This window comes from Melozone crissalis, unplaced genomic scaffold (assembly GCF_028551555.1).
Source record: "Melozone crissalis strain CALT ecotype California unplaced genomic scaffold, PUWL_Pcris_2 ptg000073l_1, whole genome shotgun sequence".
Classification (NCBI taxonomy): Eukaryota; Metazoa; Chordata; class Aves; order Passeriformes; family Passerellidae; genus Melozone; species Melozone crissalis.
In genome coordinates this window covers 2,296,988-2,319,085 of record NW_026535850.1, presented here as the reverse complement: position 1 = coordinate 2,319,085, position 22,098 = coordinate 2,296,988, and the positions used below count along the sequence as shown (strand labels likewise).

General features: G+C 48.0%; 1 protein-coding gene across 1 annotated transcript; it reads left to right on the top strand.

The window, feature by feature from the left end:
* Nucleotides 1–16,549: 16,549 nt before the first annotated feature.
* LOC128946040 (olfactory receptor 14C36-like) lies at nt 16,550–17,383 on the top strand (the record flags this gene model as incomplete). The annotated part of the gene is made up of 1 exon (XM_054289976.1): nt 16,550–17,383. A coding segment is annotated over one exon (834 nt), but the record flags the coding sequence as incomplete, so codon positions are not given.
* Nucleotides 17,384–22,098: the final 4,715 nt, after the last annotated feature.

Below are 22,098 nucleotides of genomic sequence, written 5' to 3'. Positions count from 1 at the left end.
CCTGGAAGTCCTCTCCGTGGGCGAAGGTGAAAGGCAGTGTTTCTCTGGGGGTCAGGACCCCTCAGAGCAGACAGAAATATTCCCTGTGCCTTGGATTCCCACACATTTATTCTAAAATCTATTAACCCTTAACATGTGAAGTTACCCAAAAATTTTCCAGGTAAGTAGGATTTGACGGAGAAGAACTAGAGAAGAACAGAAAGACAGAAGATCCGTAAAAAGACACACACATAGGTACCAACAGCTCAGGTTCCAGCATCACTAACAGAGGAACACAAGGAGAAAGCAGGATCCAGACCCTGGGCCTCGTGCTCTGGCTTTTAACCCCCTGGGCCTTCATGGGCCCACCCCTGGGGTGGGACTGCCAGTTGCTTGTCCAATCAGAGCCAGGGTAGCACCTGCTGCTAGTGTGTGATTGATTGACAGCTGGGCCAATCAGAGCTGGGTTGACATCACCCCCTGCTGTGTGATTGACAGCTCTGCCAGGCCAGGGCTGGGGGCAGGGCTCTGTCCCACCACAAACCAAGGCCTGACCCAGCCCTGGCCCCACACACGCATTCCGAGCATCCCAAGGTGTCTCGGGACATTGATCTCATCCAGCCTCTGACAGTGACCACGATGACACTACAGAACCTCATGGAGCCATGGGTCAGTTGTGACAATGGAGGTCCAAGGAAATGATGGTGAGACTGTGGAATCCAGGCATCAGGGAATCAAGGAGACCATTGTGCAGCTCAGGGGGCCTATGGAAGCAAGGATCAGTGATCGAACTGTGGTTTGATTGTGATTGATTTAAAATAGAAACAAGGAGCCATTGTTTCACAGCGGGGCTGCATGGGGCCAATGGACCCTTGTGACTCTGTTGGGGCTCATGAAACCAAGAAGCCATTGTGACATTGCCAGACCTCATGGAATCAAGGACACCATTGTGACAGTGTTAGGATCCATGAAGTCAAGGGAACATGGAACATGTCTGCCTGGTTTGGACTCATGGGTGCTGTCTGACAGGTCCCACTGAATTTGACATCGCAAGGGCCACTTCCCATCTGACCATGAAGCACTGGGGCTCTGTGGTTTTATTCCTATGGGAAAGAACTGTCTTTCTTGTCTAGGCACCCATGGCCAAAATTGAGATTCTGCATCTAAAATTCTCTATATGCAAGGGTTACTCCCAGACAAAATCTGCCCGTACAGTCAAGACTGGCTAGACTTGGCCTCTGGTGACTGCCTCTCATCTGCCCCTGCACCACTGGGGCTCACTTGTTTCCTTCCTATGGAGACCATTGTGACACTGCGGAGCATTGTGGAAGCAATGGGCCATGGTGACACTGCAGGCCCTTGTGGAATCTGTTACACTGTAGGAACTTGTGGGACCAAGGGGAACATGTTGACCCTGCAGGGTACCATGGATCCAAGGGGCCACTGTGACACTGTGGCACCTTGTGGAATCAAGGATATCTTTGTGGCTCTGTTGAGCTGCATGGTCCCAAGGGGCCAGTGTGAAGCAGCAGGGCTTTGTGGAACCAAGAGGCCATTGCTGCATTTCAGGGCCTTGTGGAGCTAAAGGTCCATTGTGATCCTGCGAGGCACTGTGGATCCATGGGGAGCATTGTGCCATTGCAAGGCCTCATGGAATCATGGAGACCCTTGTGACACTGTGGGGCCTCATGGAGGGAAGGGGCCTTTGTGACACTATGGGAAGTTGTGGAAACTTTGCGGGGGGCCATTGAACACAGCAAGGCTTCATGGAACCAATAGACCATTGTGACACTGTGGAGCTTTGTGGAACCATGGAGACCATTAAGATCCTTAAGGACTTGTCTAACCAAGGGGCCATTATGACACCTGAGGGCATCATGGAAGCAGAGAACCACTGTGGCACTGCAAACCCTCATGGAAGCAAGAGAACCATTGTGACACTGCAGGGCCCTGTGGCACCAAGGGAACATGAAATAGGTGTGGCTGCCTTGGCCTCCCAGGCGTCACCTGACAGGTCTGGCTGACCTGGGAATGTGGAAGGCTGCTCCCATCTGCCCCTGAAACACTGGGGCTCTGGGCTTTTCTTTTTATGGAAAAGAACTGTCCATTTTTTCCAGGCATCCATGGCCAAAATTAGGATTCCACCTCCAAATTTTTGTGTATTAAAGGATTGCTCCCAGACAAAATTTACCAGGACAGACAAGTCGGGCTGGTCTTTGACTCCTGAGGGACAGCATTCACTTATACTCCAAACACTGGAAAGGGCTCTGCGCTTTTCTTTTTATGGAAAAAACTCCCATCCCTCTTCTCCAGGCACAAATGTCTGAAACTGGGACTCCGCATTCATAATTTCAAATATCCATGAGTTGCTCCAAGCAAACCTGCCAGGACAGACAGGTCAGGCTTGCCTTGGCCTCTGGTGGTTGCCATTCATCAGCTTCTGAAACATGAGGCTAAGTGGTTTCCTTCCTATGGAGACCAATGTGACACTTGGGAGCCTTGTGAAACCTTCATTTGGCCATTGTGACACTACAGAGCACCATGGATCCAAGGGACTATTGTGACACTGTGGAGCCTTGTGGAACCATTGCAGATCATTGTGGCTCTGTTGGGCCCAAGGGACCAGAGCAAAGCAGCGGTGTGGAAGTTAGCCCAGCTGTAACTCAGAGTCAGATGGATTTTATCCCAAAGAACTGGGCGTGAGTTTCAAGCCCTGGGAATCATTCATTTAACTTAGGGTAAGTTTGAGAGTTCCCCCATAAGCCTTTAGTGTTGTTATGCTAAGTAGTCCAAGTTCTTCTCCTCCAGTGGTTACTTGTATCCCCTACAGGGTTATTGTTCTAGAGTGTTCTACCCTCAAGTGTATATATTGTTGCTTTGCCTTTTTCTCAGGTCTTTGAATCCCATCCCTCATCCTGTGCTTGACTTCTCCATGTTTGTTGTTTTTCACCCTGTTACTAAAGTTCTTTTTGGGCAACTCCATTGATCCTGCTTGTTGTAGCATTGGTGGGTAGGACGGTTGGGACGGACGGAGGTGAGAGATCTCTGAGGCCAGGTCTTTCAACTTGTGGTTTATTGCAAAGGGTGTGGGTGCAGGGGCCTTGTTTGGAGCTGCCAGCCACAGCTCGGAGCAGGCCCGAAAGAGGAGCTTGAAAGAGGCGCCCAAAATGGATGCCCAAAAGAAGAGGGGAGTTCCCGTTACAATACAATAAATCTTCTGTGCTGCATATTCTAATTTTCAGTAACTAATCTAGTACAAGATACAAATCTTACAGCATTTACATACAGCCTATAAGAATCATTACATTACCATACTGTGTTACATTTTAAACCCTAAAAACTACTCTTTGCACCCCTTCTGCCAAGCTAGTAGGGTCTGCTCTGACCCTTGGACCTGTCTGCAAGCAGAGGGAGTTCTTTCATCAGAAGGGGATTACCTTCAGCTGGCCATACCATTGTTTTCCAGTTGTTCAGTAACTAAGGCTTGGTATCTCAAAGCTTGCTTTCATTTCAATCTGACAGTTTCCATATTTTCAAAATCTTTTGCCAGGCAATCATATTTATAAGGCTTTTCTGTTTCATCTTCCCTTGCATCTGCTCCTTTTCATTTTCACCACACTTGCCCTGAAGTTGGGGAACCAGAAAGGTTTGTCACAGCCACCTTCATTGCGACATTTGGCACCCGAACAGGGACCCTGACATTCAGTCATGTCAGCTGGGGTTAGCTGATGGACAGGCCAGTGCTCCCCAGGATTGTGGATTGTGCCAGGCTGGCAGATTCATCATTTCTTTGAGGGACCTTGGCCAGGATCCACAAGGGAAAATGACAGTTTCACCTGCATAGGATTGCAGGTGGGTTTGGGGACACACAGGACAATTATTGCCCATTTTGTCACTGTCTTTTTACAATACACACCGACGTCCCATAACTGATTTAGGGTGTTCCAGTGGCTGTTCTACGTAAGGCAGAGAAAGAGAAAAATGGGCAGCCAGATGTCCAAAGTAGAAAGGTGTGTGTATCGATGCTTTAAGTTAATTTTCACAGATCGTGACCAAATATCTTCAAAGAACAAGTTAAAATCAATCCTGAGGCGGATCATTAAAAATTCTCCAGATGCCCCTGAGCCTCACCATCCTCCCTCCATCTTGGCTCCTCCACTTCCTGCTACCAAAACTTTCTCTTCCGCCCTGAATGAACCTCCAGACTCCACCCCCACAACTGTGGGTCATGCCTCACTGTCAGTCATTCCACCTTCACCCTGGGCCATGCCTCCAGAACTCCACCCCGGAAGTCCGCCACCCTAAATCAAGGCCCTTCCTCCCAACACCTGACAAAATGGCAGTGCCCTTTGCCTCCCCCTCTGGCGACAATATAACCCCATGATCAAAGATAATAAACCCAACAGTCACAGTGTTTCTAATCCAAATGTTTCTGCTCCAAGTTGCTCTTCATCCCCAGAAGACAGTTTGGATTCCCCAGAGCCACCTCACCCCTCAGCCCCAGAAGATCCCCAGGAAAGGATCCGGGAAGAAGCAGTTAAGGAAGGAGACTGGCAAACAGTCTCAACAACTCCTCGTTGCCCCCGTATGTTATGAAAGAAGGGGGCAGAATCCCAGGTATCAGCCATTGGCTTGCAAGGAAATCAAGGATCTGTGTAGGGCAGCTAAAGACCATAGGAGGGACTTACCTTGTTTTAATGGTCTAATGAGGGCCATGTTTACAGTACATATGTTAACCCCCTATGATTTAAAATATAATATGACCATGTTGTTGTCACCTACAGAACACACCCTGTGGGAAGGGGGATGGAAGTGTTTACTAAATCAATTAATAGCAGACTATGCTAATAATGAGGCAAGGGTGGAATTGACAATCAACCATCTAGCTGGAGAAAGACAATACAGCCTACCAGATGATCAAACAGCAGGTATCCTCAGAGAAGTATTGGATGATATCAAAGAGATGGCTTTGAAAGCTTTAATCCAGGTATCGGATGGTAGCACCCCCAGTTTGGATTACCTTGGGTGGCTGCAGCTAAAGCTTTAGGACAATTGGACCATCTTGGGTGCCTGCTAAGTAAGCAAACCAATGCTATGTCCCTCACATTGAGTGGCCTGCTCTCAGACATAGAGACCATCAGACATGCCACCTTGCAGAACAGCGATAGAGTTTTTACTCTGGGCACATGAGCATGGGTGTGTAGACTCTGAGGGCATGTGTTGCATGAACCTCTCCAGTCACAGTGAGTCAATCCACATGAGCATTCAGGTTCTGAAGGAAGGGTTCAAGAAACTTCAAGTGGAACACAAAGACTGGGTCAATAAACTCTTCCAATCCCAAGGACTTAAGGTTTGGATGAGGTCTAACTAAAACCAGATTATTATTCTCTTAGTGGTGGTTGTTGTATTGTTAATTGTCCCATATTTGTTTGGATGGTTTTAGAAAGTCTTACAAAATTCTTTCAGTTCCATCTTTGTTGCAAAACAGAAAGGGGGAAGATACCCAACACAGGATCCTCATGGAGTCCTTAGAGGAGAGAACTGGAGGCCAGGATGGCACAAAAACCTCTCAGAGACTCAGTGTGGAAAGGAAAATCCTTAAAAGTACCTAAAAGTATTCTTAAATCCATAAAATACCTTAAAATCCTTGCGTATCTCAAGGAACTAATGAGCCCCACTGAGTGTCAGTACAAAGCTCTCCAGGGACTCATTAAAGAAGATAATTGGGACCATGGTTGCACAAAAATCTAATAGAGTCTTTATCAAAATGGAAACACCAAGTACCAAAAATAACTGAAGTACCTTGAAGCATTAATGAGCCCCACTAAGTATTGTTATTGACAAAGACTCTCCAGGGACTAATTAAAGCAGATAATTAGAGGCCATGATTACACAAACCTCTCAGAGACTCCAATGAAAAAGCCAAACCCAAAGTCCTTTGAAAAACCTGCAGTCCCTGCAGGGAGCATTCAGGAGCCCCCAGGGCTATTGCTGAGCAAGGCTCCCCAGGGACTCCTTCCAGCAGATCCCTGAGGCCACTGGGATGTGGACTAGGGGGGGGATGTGGAGGGCAGGACAAGGGGATGACAGTGCCCAGCCTGGCTGGGGCTGTGCCAGGAGACCCCAGTGCCTCAGGACAAGGTGTCTCCTCCTGGCCCTTGGTGACACAGACCCTGCTGCTGTGCCCAAGGGCACCAAGACTTGGCTTCTCTTTGTCCCCACTTGTCATCACTGCTTCCAGTTCTTTGCTCTGCTTGGGGCCTGGGGACACTTTCTCAGTTGTGTCCCTCAGTGGGCCCCATTAAAACTCCAAGAAACTTTGGAGTTGGATTCTGACTTGGAGTTCTGGAGAGGTTTCTTCAACTCCCTCTCAGGGACTGATGTTCAGGGCCTGAGCACAAAGCCCCAGAGGCTCATTACAGTCCTGGTGCTGTGTCTGTGCTGCTGAGCTGGGCTGGGCTCCTGGCACAGAGGCAGCTCCCGGTAACCAAGAAGAGCTTCAAAAGCACATTTCTCTTGATGAGCAGCTCTTCTGCCAGCCCAGCAGGGCTGGGGCACTGCCTGCAGCCAGCCCAGGCACAGCACAGAGGCACAGAGAGCTTCAATCAGTCAGGGCTGGGAAGGTGCTGAGAAGTGCCTGGGGCAGAATCACTGCCAGCCCTTGGCACAGGAACCTCTGGCTGCAGGACAATGCAGCTGCAGCACCTGGAGCCATCTCCTGAAGCTGGAACATCCCAGTGCCTACAGACCCTGTGAGTACATTCTCTGATTGTCTCTTGTGCAGAGCAGGCAGGGGTGCCCAGGGCTGTCCTGCAGAGCAGGGTCCCGCAGCCCAGGTCGCTGTGCTGGGACAGAGATTCTGCTGCCTGCCAAGGACTGCTCTCAGCCAGCCCTGGCAGCTGCTCCTGGCACTGGGGGACAAGATCTGGGCGGGAGGAGACAGCTGGTAAGGCTTGGAAGTGTTCTCCTTGTGTGGTGAGGATGCTGCATTGTTCAGGACTGGTCCCATCATGGCATTTAACTGCAGAACATTTCCAAGTAGATCATACAGGGAGCAGAGCTTGGCAGGGGTTTCATAATGATGCCGAATTTTGCCCCAAAAGGCGATAATAAGCTGCCCAGAGACTAGATTTGAGGTCTATAGGCAGGAGGTATTTATTGACAACGCGTTGGAGAAATCACCAAGTGGATTTCTAAATCAGGTACAGCAAAAGCAGGTTTTTATACAATTTTGAACAAGGATTACATCATTTATTATATGCATATTAATAAGCAGGCAGGAGTATAGGCGGGGTTTTCCAGGAACTCTTGGTCTTCCTTAGTTAAATTTTAAGCTTCTCCTAATTTGGGCATCTTCCTGTCATCCTTGGCATGTTTTTCCATGACTTGGCAGAAATCACTGTTGCACTTGGCTTGATTCTGACGGCTTGGCAGGTCACCTTAACTTTTTGGCTTCTACTTTCGCTTCTTCAAATATTCTAACTCCAAAGTCTCTTTTGTGAGTGTATTTTAGATTATTTATTAACTTATCTAATCAAAGTTTTCCCAAACAATGTATTTTAGGTTATTTATTAACTTCTGTGTTTCCCTTGATAGAGTGTCTTTTAATTCTTTTATTCCTCAGGTCTTTTAATTCTTTTCTTTCTCAGAAACTACTGTTCATTGTAATGAATGGCTTCATTCCCCCCTTTTCTTATAACTTACGAATTCTTTCGTCAAATTCTAATCCTATAGGGCGCTGGTACGCTCGCACCATAGCCCAAATCATTTGGGTCCTTTTCATTATGATTCTTAGTCTCCACCACATACAAATATTTGTGAAAGTTAATAGTAACAGAACTACAACTACTATTAGCATTGGGTGCACCAGGTAGTTAAAGACCTGTGTAGCTGTTGGGGAGTGTCCTGTGAAGATATCCCACCAATGATGCTGGCCTACTTGTTCTACTTCGGTCAGGACATTCTTTATTTTTTCTGAATTATGTTCTACCTGCCATACCATTCGTTTAGTTGTTTGATTCACCTTCCGCGCCAATTTTTCTATTTTAGGATGTGCAAGCATTGCTTGCATAGTTCCCCAAGCGAATCTTCTGTATAGATTACCGAGTTTTGGGGTTGTGTTTGTGTTCCGGGTGGATCTTCCCTCACTCCACTGACATGAAATTGGGCCCTTTTGCTGGATCCAGACAGTGGGCTTGCCCATTTTCACTGGACTAAAGGTAATTAGGTTATTTTCAGAGGCTGCTATCGAGGGTTGAATTGTTAATACTAGCCGCCTTGTTTTTCCTTCTACTGGGTCAAGTTCTCGACACCCAATTTGGATTTGGTCTCCCTTGTATGCTACCATGGAAGGCTGATTCCATACTTCACTCGCGTATGGCTGTTGGTTACGTAAGGCATATACCTCAAAATAGGGTCCCTTCGATTCCGTTTCCAATTCCGGGTGAATACACTGGTGTGCATTAGACCATGGGTCTATTGAGGCGGAGTCTCAGGGAAGAATACTTATCAGTCCAATGATCAGGAGGGTCTGAGGTGAAGTCAGGATCATGGTGTCTGCTCCTCTTGTTTATTCCCCGGAGCTTTCTTGACCCGTGAGTAATGGATCCATGTAGGTCGCTCCTTGATCCGAACTGCGGTGAAGGTAGTCAGCAGCACTTGGAAAGGTCCCTCCCACCTTTCTTGTAGGGGTTTTCCTAAAAGATTCTTAACATACACCCAATCACCGGGATTAAACGGATGCAATTTGCAATCAGGTTGTTTAGGCTGGTGCTCCATCACCACAGTAGCATTCTTATCGAACTGTTTCCCCACCATAATTACATAATCATAAATGTACTGATTACCGATTTGGTCTATAGCGTCTCCATTTACCGCTTGCATAGCATAAGGTCTACCATACAAAATTTCAAATGGGCTTAACTTTTCTTTTGATCTTGGTTTGACTCTCAGCCTAAGCAGAGCAATAGGCAAAGCTTGATACCACTGCAAATTAGTCTCCTGGCATATTTTGGCAATTTGCTGTTTGATGAGATGATTCATCTTTTCCACTTGCCCACTGGCCTGTGGACGGTAAGGCGTGTGTAATTGCCATTTGATTTGTAATGCTTTGCTTATTGCTCTTACCACTTTTGCGCAGAAATGTGTACCCCTATCCGAAGAAATGCTTTTCGGTACCCCAAACCGTGGAATAATTTCATTCAACAGCACTTTAGTCACTTCTCTTTCCTTATTTGTCCTGCAAGGGAATGCTTCAGGCCACCCAGAAAATGTATCAGTTAATACCAACAAATACCGAAACCCCCCTTTCCTTGGGAGTTCAGAAAAATCAATTTGCCATACTTCACCTGGGAATTTACCTCGATTTATGGCTCCTTGGTGTACCTTGGTTCCCGTATTCGGGTTGTTTTTCAGACACCGCTCGCACTGGGATGTGACGTGCTTTATAGTGGTAAATAATTTCGGTCCTGCTATCCTGGCTTACAAATATTGGTAAAGCGGATCTAGACCCCAATGGGCCTTTTCATGCTCCGTCTTTACAACCTGCCACATTAGGTTCCCTGGTATTACCAACTGTCCTGTCTCTAATTGTCCCCATCCACTGTCTAACAGTTTACCTTTATTCCTTTGAATCCATCTATGATCTGATTCCTGATAGTTTGGTTGGAGGTTTACATCCAGCTCCCCTGGTATCAGAGCTGTTATATTTACCTTTCCGGTCCTTTCAGCAGCTAATTTAGCTTCTGCATCTGCCTTTCTATTCCCAACTTCTGGAATAGTGTTACCTTTTAGATGTCCTTTACAATGCATTATGGCCACTTGTGCTGGGAGTTGGACTGCTTCTAGCAATCGTAGAATCTCCTCTGCATGTTTGACTGTTTTCCCTTGAGTAGTCAACAGTCCTCTTTCTTTCCAGATGGCTCCATGAGCGTGAACAACGGAGAAGGCATACTTAGAGTCTGTCCAAATATTTATTCGCATGTTCTCTGCCAATTCCAGGGCTCGAGTCAGAGCTATCATCTCTGCCTTCTGGGCTGAGGTCCCTGAAGGCAAAGGGTTTGACTCGATTACCTTTTCTGTAGTAGTTACTGCATAACCAGTCATTCTTATCCCTTGTTTTACGAAGCTGCTACCATCCGAGAACCAATCGTCTGCATCTTCGAATGGCTCTTCTTTGAGATCCGGGCGGCTGGAGTAAACGGCTTCGATTGTTTCCAGGCAATCGTGCTCGACGGGTTCTGCTGAGGTCTTTCCTTCTAGAAATGAAGCTGGGTTCACAACGTTAGTTACCTGAATAGTAACATCATCTGACTCAGCCAAAATAGCTTGATACTTTAGGAATCTGGAAGGTGACAGCCAGTGATTCCCTTTCTGCTCTAACACAGCAGACACAGTGTGAGCCACTAACACAGTCATTTTCTGGCCCAGCGTGAGCTTTCTGGCCTCTTCAATGTTGATTATCACTGCGGCCACTGCTCTCAGGCAGCCAGGCCATCCTTTACTCACTTCATCCAACTGCTTGGAGAAGTAGGCCACAGCCCTTTTATGTGGTCCTAACTGTTGTGCTAGGACTCCTAGGGCCATTCCTTGTCGCTCATGAGAAAACAGCCAGAATTGTTTTGTCACGTCTGGAAGACCCAAGGCTGGTGCTCTCATGAGTTCCTGTTTCAGTCTCTTATAGGCTCCCTTTGCCTCGGGGGTCAAAACTAGAACACCCTTACTTTCCTTCAGTAAATCATAGAGTGGTTTGGCGAGTATTCCGTATTGATAGATCCATAGCCGACACCAACCGGTCATCCCCAGGAAAGCGCGCAAATCTCTCACCGTCTCTGGTCTAGGCATTTGGCAGATGGCTTCTTTCCTGGCTGCTCCCAGGGATAGCTGTCCTCTGGAAACTTCATATCCCAGATACACCACTTCTTCTTGCACCAGCTGTGCTTTCTGTTGAGAAACTCGATATCCACTTAAACCCAGAAAGTTTAACAGGGAAATAGTCCATTCAATGCATTCTTCCTCCGTTTCTGTTGCTATTAGGAGGTCATCTACGTATTGCAAAAGAGTACCATCTCCCAGCAGCCTTTCCCACTGTTCTAATTCTTTGGCTAATTGATTCCCAAAAATTGTAGGGCTGTTTTTGTATCCTTGTGGCAACACCGTCCAGGTGAGTTGGGCTTTTCTTCCCCTATCTACAGATTCCCATTCAAACGCAAAGATCTTTTGGCTCTCCGGAGCTAAAGGAAGGCAGAAGAATGCATCTTTTAAATCTAACACTGTGAACCATGTCAAATTATCTTTTAATTTAGTTAAGAGTGTGTAAGGGTTAGCAACTACCGGATGTAGCATCTTGGTTATCTCATTTACTGCCCTCAGGTCTTGGACTAGTCTATAAGCTCCATTAGGCTTCTTTACTGGCAGAATTGGGGTATTAAAATCTGATTCACATTCTATCAATAACCCTAATTCTAAAAACCTTTTGATTATAGGCTCAATTCCCTTTCTATCTTCTAACCTCAGTGGGTATTGTTTCCTAACTACCGGCCTCGCTCCTGGTATAAGTTCAATAATGATAGGTGTTGCTTGTTTTGATCTCCCAGGTATATCGGTAGCCCATACTAATGGATATGTTTCACTCAGGATACGCTCAATATTGTGGCCTTCGGGCTTCGGTTCTATACAACTGATTGTTAGGCTTAAGGCTGTAATCAGTTGCTCTTCACTTTCTTGAAATTCCAATTTGTCTTTATTGAATTTTATTATGGCTCCCAAGTTCTCCAGTAAGTCTCTTCCTAGTAGAGGCTTTGGTGAATTTGGCAAATACAGAAACTGGTGAATTCCCATTTGTTTCCCAATTTTGTATTTAATGGGTTTCAAAAAGTAAGCTTTTTCTGGTTGGCCTGTTGCTCCCACAACTTGTACAAATTCATCACTCTTAGGTACCAATTCCTGATTTAAAACCGAAAATGTTGCTCCTGTATCAATCAAAAAAATCCAATTCCTTTTTACCTTCCCCTAGCTCCATTTTAACCAGTGGGTCTGCTAGGGTACGGCCCACCGGTCCCCCTCATTCACAGCCCTGATGTGCGATAGTAGTAGTGTCCATTGATCTTTCTCTTAATTGAGGGCACTCATGTTTCCAGTGTCCCGTTTGGAAGCAATAGGCACACTGGTTTGGCCCTATTCTAGCTGGGTGGGGTTGGAACCTCCCTCCCCCTCTCACTGGGTAGCCTCTACCCCTACCCCTGGTGTTAGGCCCCACATAGTTTGTATTTTGAGCTCCTACTGCTACAGCCACTATTCGAGCTAGCCTCTTATCTTCTTTTTTTCTTTTCCTCTATTTCCCTATTATTATACACCTTCCATGCCTCATTCAGCAATGCCTCCAGGTTTTTATTTGCTGGATGCTCAAGCTTTTGTAATTTCTTCCTGATGTCTGGATTACTCTGCCCCATCATTAATCCTAACAGGTGTTGTTTCCCTTCTTCCGTTGCTGGGTCCAGGGGTGTATACTGTCTCATGGCTGCCCTAAGTCTATCCAAAAACTCTGATGGGGTCTCATCCTTTCCCTGCCTGATGTCATATAGCATCGACCAGTTGATAGCCTTGGGGATCGCATTACGCAAGCCCATCGCTATCAGTTTTCTATACTGCACCAGCCTCCGATAGTGCTCTTCGTTGCCCGGGTCCCATTCTGGTTTACTGCTGGGGAAATTATCTTCTAGTCTCCCTGATAATACTTGAGCATGTCGTTTTCCTGTTTCTAATACGAGTTCCCTTTCGGTATCTGTCAATTCTGAAAGCATCACCTCTATGTCTTCCCAATCAATATCTAAATTCTTCGCCATTAATTCAAACCTCTTTGCTACTCCCTCTGGATTCCTCCTGAAGTTCCTTGCCTCATCCCTCCAATTGTTCAAGTCACTCGTGGAGAACAGCACCTTTACCCTAGTCCTTTCCCCTACCATTGGCATAATTTGTCGGAGAGGAGCTATCGTATGATTACCTTCCTCTCTTTGCTTTGCTTCCCTCCGTGCCACAGGTCTGGTATAATACGAGTGACTGATCCCCTCCCCGGGATCTTCTTCCTGCGCCTCAGTGTCTTCCCTATTCTTTCTCTTCTCTTTTCTCTTTCCCTTTCCCTGTTCTTCATCTTCACTTTCAATTTCTGTCAACTCTTTTCCTACTACTCCCCTAACATGGTTTACACAGTCCAACCGCCTCTCGCTCTGCATCTGTCGCCTTTCTTCCCGCATCTGCCGACGCCTGTCCTGTTCCGGGCTACTGTCCTCCTCATCTTCTGTTCCCCTTCCGTCTCTCTTATCCTCTATCTGGATTACTATATTCAGCTTTTGTGAGTTGTTCTCTGCCTCTCTTTCGCATGCCTCATTGTCATTCTTCTCACTATATTTCAACTCAGAGACATCACCTCCCAGTGAGCTACTTTTGTCTCTAGTCCTTGGTGTGCTAGTTTCCATTCTACAGGTACCTGATTTCCTTAAACTTCCATCCTTAGGTGTGCTACTAGCCCTACATGGACTTAGTTCGGGCAGGCTGCGTGTCTCCCCTCGGCTTTCAGCTCCATGTGGACTGGCTTCTTCCCTCTCAACTTCTAGTCTGGGTGGCTGTCAGCATCCCTGTAGCTCCCCGACCCCTGTGGACTATCTGGTCCCTGCGGGCTGCTTTCCCTCTTTTCAACCCCCGATTTTGATGGGCTACCTTCTTGCCAACTGTTGTCTAGCTTCTGAGGGCTGCGCCCAAACTTAGATTTCCACCATCGTTCCAGTTCCTTTAATGGGCTAGGGCCCCCTTGTTCCTCTTTTGGCCTGTGTAGAGGCCCTTCCCGTCCTGGGGCGAATGGATGATATTCCCACAGGCTTATTTCGCTCTCCTTTCCACTATCTCTTCTCATTAGCTTAAGACATTGTTCCCCAATGCTACATGCATCACAGCAACGTTCTTTAGGCTTTGAACCTTTCTTATCTTTTTCTAGAGCTAGTACTAGGGGGTCCTGAGGTGCTACATTTACCCCGCATTCTTTTTTACCACTCTGGTTTATTTCTTAGGGTAAAGAACATGTCAGCATACATCACTTCATCCCATTTATTAAGTCGACGGAGGAAAAGCATCAGTTGTAAAATAGTGTTATAATTAGTTGTTCCCTCCGGTGGCCATTTCTCATCGTCATCTAACTTATACAATGGCCACCACTGTGTGCAATATTTAAGGAGCGTCTTTTTACTTATGTTTCCCCCCGGAATCCCTCCCAAGTCCTTCCAGTGCTTTAGGATACATCCTACGGGGGTTTTCATATTTACGTCCTTACTCTGTTGACCTCCCATTGCTATTTCCTGTGTCTGCGTTTTCTGTTTAACCGGAACAGTCTCTTTCTCGCAAATACTATATGCCAATTGATTTTAACACTTCATACACGCAATTTCCAATCACTTTGTCCGTTTCCGACCTGGCTTCTCGCGAAGAACAGGAAATGCGGAGTGGGACTCCCTCTCGCTTCGCAGCGATGCTGCGTCTCATTCACTCTCACCCACACACCTTTATGAAATAGTTCCTACCTTATGGTCTATATCAGAACGGATTGTTTACCAGGTAGGGTCACGAGAGGTCGCCTACAGACCGTGAGATACCGGTTTGCCAGATTCATGCAATCGCAAAGCACCGTAACAATTGCAGGGGGTGACAAATTTCTTCCCGGGATTGAGACGTGCGTCTATTACATGAAGAGTGACAAGACGCCTCCTGTAAGATTTTGCAACAGACACATAGAGCAGACACAAAAATACCACGAACTGACCGACCTCTCTTCCGGTCTCAGAGAACAATTTCAGTTCTTGACCCTTAATTCACAGTATTATAACATTAAACACAGTGTTAAAACGGTTTCCCACATAATAAGAACAAACCAAAAATACCAAGATAAACGAAAAACAATATTCCTTCCAAAGAATACCAAGATAAACGAAAAACAAATACTCCTTTCAGCAGGACTCTAACCTGCGTTACGAAAAACAAATATTCCTCACAGCAGGACTCTAACCTGCGTTACTATTACCGTACCTCTAACACAACTGGGATTCTTTACCAGGGCGTCCCCCGGCTTCCCTTCGAGCGGTCACGTCTGACCCTCGTTTCCCAATAAAGCGCTTTACCATAAACCCCTTAAGCAAAGATAAATACCTCTTAATTTGGAGCAGGAGATGCAGAAAGTTCTTGTCCACCGTTGCGCGTTGGCTGGGGGATGGGGATCCCTTCTGACAGAATTCCGTCAAGGGCCCCGAAGAGATCCCGGTCCCCCTCGAGCCAAGGCTCGGGAGGACCCTTTCTGTCCTGCCGCGGTCGCCAAAAATGATGCCGAATTTTGCCCCAAAAGGCGATAATAAGCTGCCCAGAGACTAGATTTGAGGTCTATAGGCAGGAGGTATTTATTGACAACGCGTTGGAGAAATCACCAAGTGGATTTCTAAATCAGGTACAGCAAAAGCAGGTTTTTATACAATTTTGAACAAGGATTACATCATTTATTATATGCATATTAATAAGCAGGCAGGAGTATAGGCGGGGTTTTCCAGGAACTCTTGGTCTTCCTTAGTTAAATTTTAAGCTTCTCCTAATTTGGGCATCTTCCTGTCATCCTTGGCATGTTTTTCCATGACTTGGCAGAAATCACTGTTGCACTTGGCTTGATTCTGACGGCTTGGCAGGTCACCTTAACTTTTTGGCTTCTACTTTCGCTTCTTCAAATATTCTAACTCCAAAGTCTCTTTTGTGAGTGTATTTTAGATTATTTATTAACTTATCTAATCAAAGTTTTCCCAAACAATGTATTTTAGGTTATTTATTAACTTCTGTGTTTCCCTTGATAGAGTGTCTTTTAATTCTTTTATTCCTCAGGTCTTTTAATTCTTTTCTTTCTCAGAAACTACTGTTCATTGTAATGAATGGCTTCAATAAATGGGAAAAGCCTGGGTTTTTATTCTACTGCTCTGTTTTGCCTGAATGGGAAATTGCATATAGATATTCATCTCTCAGTTCAGGTGGAGAATAAATAAAAAAAAACCCAATAGACCAGAATAAACCATGCAGTGACAGAAATCATCACAGGGCCCCTCAGACGGCGGCATCTTTGTTGCTTTTCCAGCCTCCTCAGGGTTGCTCTGACGTTGCGATCAGAGCCTGCAGAGCCAGAGCTGCCCCTGGGCAGTGCCAGAGCTGGGAGGGGTCTGCAGGGCAGAGCTGAGTCCCCAGGGCTGGGCTGGGCTCTGGCAGCACTGGCAGGGCCCAGTCCTGGGCACAGGGAAGCAGCTGCTGGCATGGACAGTTCCAGGCAGCAGAGCCCTGAGCAGGAAGTGGGGGGAAAGTGCCCCCAGTCTGTGCTGGGATTTTTAAAGTCCTCTTCAAACACAACTATACCATGATTACTTTTTTTACAGATCCCCATGCCAAGACACTGCAAATGTCCAACAGCAGCTCCATCAGCCACTTCCTCCTGCTGGCATTGGCAGACACGCGGCAGCTGCAGCTCCTGCACTTCTGCCTCTTGCTGGGCATCTCCCTGGCTGCCCTCCTGGGCAACGGCCTCATCATCAGCGCCGTAGCCTGCGGCCACCACCTGCACACGCCCATGTTCTTCTTCTTGCTCAACCTCTCTGTTCTTGACATGGCCTTCCTAAGCACCACTGTCCCCAAGGCCATGCACAATTCCCTCTGGGACACCAGGACCATCTCCTACACTGGATGTGCTGCACAGGTTTTTCTGATTTTCTTCTTCTCTGGATCAGAGCTTGCCCTTCTCACAGTCATGTCGTATGATCGCTACGTGTCCATCTGCAAACCCCTGCACTACGGGACCCTCCTGGGCAGCAGAGCTTGTGTCCACATGGCAGCAGCTGCCTGGGCCAGTGGCTTTCTCTACGCTGTCATGCACACAGTCAATACATTTTCCCTGCCCCTGTGCCATGGCAATGCCTTAGGCCAGTTCTTCTGTGAAATTCCTCAGATCCTCAAGCTCTCCTGCTCCAATTCCTACCTCAGGGAACTTGGGCTTCTCATAGTTTGTACTTTTTTGTTAGTTGGTTGTTTTGTGTTCATTGTTTTCTCCTATGTGCAGATCTTCAGGGCTGTACTGAGGATCCCCTCTGAGCAGGGACGCTACAAAGCCTTTTCCACCTGTCTCCCTCACCTGGCCGTGCTCTTCCTGTTTATCAGCACTGCAGTATTTGCCTACCTGAAGCCCCCCTCCATGTCCTCCCCATCCCTGGATCTGGCCCTGTCAGTTTTGTACTCGGTGGTGCCTCCTGCCCTGAACCCCCTCATCTACAGCCTGAGGAACCAGGAGCTCAAGGATGCCCTGAGGACAAAGATGACTGGGTACTTTTCAGAAGCAAAGAAGTGATTGTTTTCTGCTGCTTAGTTTTCAGAATGGAACTCATGACTGGCCCAGTCTCTGCCTTCTCAGGTATTTGGTCATGCCGATGGATTCTTCTTGCCATAATGTGCTCAATTAAATGTTTCTATTCATCCCTCACCTAATTCCCTGTCTGCCTCTTGAATTTGATCCAGAAGCTCTGTAATCCAGGAGCTGTACTATTGCTTTGTTTGAACAAAATAAACGACCTTGCAGTGCCTTGTTTTTTTGGGATCTCAACTCTGGGACCTGCATGAAGTTATAGGGGGGAAAGGGAAGGGTCCCAACACAGCAGCACTGCCAGGGAGCAGCAGCACTTGGTCCTTTCAGAGCTGCTCTTCCCAAGTCCACACTCTCTTTCCCAGCCCTGCTGTGGGTGCAAGGCCAGAGTGCTCTGGCAGCTTGGTCACTGTCCTGCTGCATGTCCCTGCTGTGACCACAGGCAGGGCCAGGCCATGGGCACTGCTGGGACACAGCTGGGCTCAAGCACAGCAGCTCCATCAGGAAAGGGCATCCCCTGAGGGCAGAGCAGGAAGGCTTTGCCCTCTCTCCATTTCCTGCTGTCAGGAATGTGCCCCAGGAATGTCCTGGCACAGCAAAGCCCAGTGCCTGGGGCAGGGGGAGAGTGTGCATGGGGGGCTCACAGCAGAGTCCTGGCACAGCCAGAGCTCCTGGCATGGACCTGAGGCAGAAGCAGAGCAGGGCCTGGGCTTTGTCCTTGTTCCAGGACAGCCTGGGAAGGTGGCCCAGGGCAATTGTCCCACACCAGCCCCTGCAACCACCACTTCCAGCACTGGCCTCTCCCTACCTACAGGAGGTTGTTTGTCACTGCACAGAGGGACACCAAGTAACCAGGCCAGCAGGCCATGTTTGCTCTGTACTGAGGAGAACTCAGCAGTGCATCATGTGTGTGTGGGGAGATGAACCCCAGTGAGTACAAACACCATCAGCAGCACCCGGGGGTGGCACAATTCCAGTGGCACAAACAGTGCCTTGAGGCCACTTCACTCAAGAGGAATGTCCTCTCGGAAACCACCTAAATTCTTTGCTTGGCTGTGCTGAGGACTGCATTGAAAGAAACATCCAGGGCAGGGAGGCTCCAGGGAAAATGCTCAGGACCGCCATAGACTGCACAGAGAGACATTGGAGTGGTGACTCTGTGGGGAGAAATCACAGCTGCCTCCCTTCTGAACCACCCTGAGGACCTGGACAGGGCTCTGCTGTGTCCTGGGCACTAAGCTGGCACTGAGGGATGTGGAAAAGGCTTTTGGTGTCAGGGATGTTGAGAAGGCTGGGCAGTGTCACTGTGAGACTTCTCTCAAAGCTCTTGGAAAGGCCAGAGCCATCCCAGAGGATCCTGGGCACCTGGGAAGGGCAGACATGGAAGCAGTCTGCAAACATGTGGCAGCAGCTCTCTGACCACAGGGAGCAAGGCACAACTAGCCAGGTATTGTCTTAGGGAAGGCTGTGAGAAGACCAGAGAAATTCATGAGAAATAATTCTTATCTTCACTTGCTGCGCCTGCTGTTGTGAACATGTAGAATGTGTTATGAAGATTTGTTTACCAAAGGGTGATTTCTTAATTGGCCACTGGTGATGGTGTTTGGATTCAAGGACCAATTAGGTCCACCTGTATGGTGACTGTCTCTAAGGGCGATGGGTGTCTTAAAAGGCATAGTATAATAAAGTGATTGATCAGCCTTCTGAGAATTGTGGAGTCAATGCTAAATATTACCCCTTTGGGGACGCCTGGTTACGGCAAGAGGTGAACCCCGATGTGACCTGGGGGAGCTTGCGTTGGGAAAAGGTGCCTGCAGAAATGGGCATCCAAATTTCTATGTCAGAAGATGAAACCCTTGCAGTGTGGGAACTTATGACTTGTCATGAGACTTCCTATGTTGCAAGATGTTCTCTGCAGGCTTTTCTGTTAGGCCAAAATTCATGGTTTCCCCGTGGATGTGGAAATCTCACTGGATCTGCAGGCCTGGGACTCACTGGGTCTCTGTGTCTGGGGGAACTGAGGTGAGATGTGAGTGTACCTTGACTACTATCAATCTGGTCAATGCTTTCCAGAACTCTAAGGGGCCAGACCCCATGGGAAAGCGAATCCACCTTGATAGGCACATCCCAGTCAGACTTGGAGGAGCGCGTCCCCCGGCATGGGCAGCCACCAGCCCCTCTGCTACAGCCAGCTGTGGATCTGTTTAGGGACAGCCACCACTGGCTCATTGACCCCTGCCCTGCCGGGGAGGCAGGGGGGGCACTGCACCTGGAGCAGCTTGCTCCTGGCTTCCCAGAGCATGCACATGAAGGTGTGAGAGATGGTCTGCAGTTCCCCTCATTTGCCTCACGACCATCCCCAGGACAGACATTGAGACCCTGAGGACCTGGATTGGAATTCTGGCCTGCCGGTGGTGGATGAACGCCAAATAATCCTGAGGCTCCTGAGCAGAATTCTGGCCTGCCAAGGGATTGTTTGCAGCTGTGTCTACAGTGACTGCTTCTAGCAGGGCCTGCCAGGGGGTGACACACCCCATGTACTTGCACCTGCTCTGTGACAATAGCTTGTGGATTTCCCCACCTCTTGGCCTGGTTGGACTTTTCTGGGGTAACCTTTGGTGGTCCCCCTCCCACAGAAGAGCCATCATCTGCTTTTCAACCACCCTGATGGACGGACTGAGATGGGAGAAGACTCTCCCTCAAGGACTGAGATATGAGAACCCTATATGGAGAAGCTCCCCCTTCCCAAGGACTGAGACTGAAACCCTCAACATGGGGGAGGTGTGTGGGGGAGCTGACCTGACCAAAGCCAGGTATTTGCCTGCAGGTATGGCCATTGGACCAAGAAGACAATGGTTCTCACCTACTGCTGAGAACATAGACTGTCTGTACCTGTCTTCAATACCTTCTTTCCCCCTCAGCAATTTCAATAGACTTATTCTTTATTGCATCTGTTCCCCCTCAACAATTTCAAGATTTGTTCCCCTCCTCAGCAATGGACTATAATAGAACCTTGAGTTTACCAGGACTTTTGAGATCTCCCCAATGTGACTAGGCGAACTCCATCAGTTGGACTACAAGGACTTTTTCTCTCTACGTTTGGTAGCTCCCTCTCTCTCTCTCCACCTCTTTTCTATTCTTTTCCTTTCTCTAATTCCATTAACACATTTGCTGTGGTCATTCAATAAAGGTGCATTTGTTTTGATTGATACTGCAATCCCCTTTCCGTGTTGGTTTTGCACTCCAAGAGCAGTAAGCAAACCATCACAACCCCCATTCATATGAACAGATGGTGACAACTGACACCCATCAGGAGCTGCAGGCCGACCATGAGCAGCATCATCACTGCAGGGATCCCAAGGGACATCAGCGGGATCCAACGCATGGAGCGGGACAGGTGGGAACCCGGCACCAGCTGGTAACTCAGCTGTCCATAGACTTCTCTAACAGGGAATGCTTCACCGCGTGCCAACGGGAAGATGTGGGCCATCCGATGGTCCTTCCAATATATTCATTCTGGGAGGCACTTTTCATGGACCTGGACAAATTTATGTCACTTCCAAAGTCCAGATCATTGGCCCAGGGGAAGAAATTTTCGTACAGCTCTGTTGCACAGAACCTCCTTTTTATCTATCACAAGGGACTCCTATTGCACAAGCATTCCCGTTACCTAAAGACAATCCAGGACAGGTTCCCCTCAACCCCACCATCATGTGGGTGCAGGTTGTGGCCTCCAACAAACCTGTCGTGGAGTGTGGCCTGTTCTGCAAAGGGGAGAAGATTTACTGCCTGAGCATGCTGGACACCAGGGTGGATGTTACCATCATAGCCCGCTCTGAATAGGCAGCAAATTGGGAACTACAGCCCGTGGCGGGGATGATTTCAGGGATTGGAAGGGCAGTGGTTTCCGTAAGGAGTAAGAGAAATATTATAGTAGAAGGTCCCGAGGGCAAGATGGCAACCATCCAGCCATTCGTGGTGAGGGCACTGATCACCTTTTGGGGCAGGGACCTTCTAGCCCAATGGGGCGCCTCTCTAAAAATTCCCAGTAGGGATTCTTAGTGGGGGCCACTGTGAAGTGTGTGAAACCCACCATCCCACAACTCACCTGGAAACAACAACATCCAGTGTGGAATGACCAGTGGCCCCTTTCTTTCTAACACAAAGTTACGTGCACTGGAGGCCCTCGTGGAGGAGCAGCTTGCCAAGGGCCGCATCACCAAAACCAACAGCCCTTGGAACTCCCCTATCATTGTTTTAGGAACACCCAGCAAAGACAGGGGAGGGCCCCTCCACGATCTAAAAAAAAAAAAAAAAGTCATAGAAGATAAGGTGCCCTGCAGCCCAGCATGCCCATGCCTTTGATGCTGCCCCAGGACTGGAAACTTTTTCCTGAAGGGAACAGGACAGGCTGTGGGGATCAGGTGCAGGGCAGAGGTAGGGAGAAGAATGACTTTTGCATTTTACAGAGCTATGCCTTCCCTTGGTCTTGTTGGCTGACAAGAAATGAACATCCCTCTGTGTCTCGGGCAGCTCCTTCTCCAAGGAAAGTAGGTGGGAGTTGGAGCCAAGGAGCTGAAAGCTGCAGGTGCAGCCTGGGCTGGAGGGAACTCAGATTTGCACAAGGCTGCTCTGAGGGCCAGGGTTTGGATGGGGGAAATGGTGGGGTGGGGGTAGGGACAGAGTATGATGGATTGTCAGCC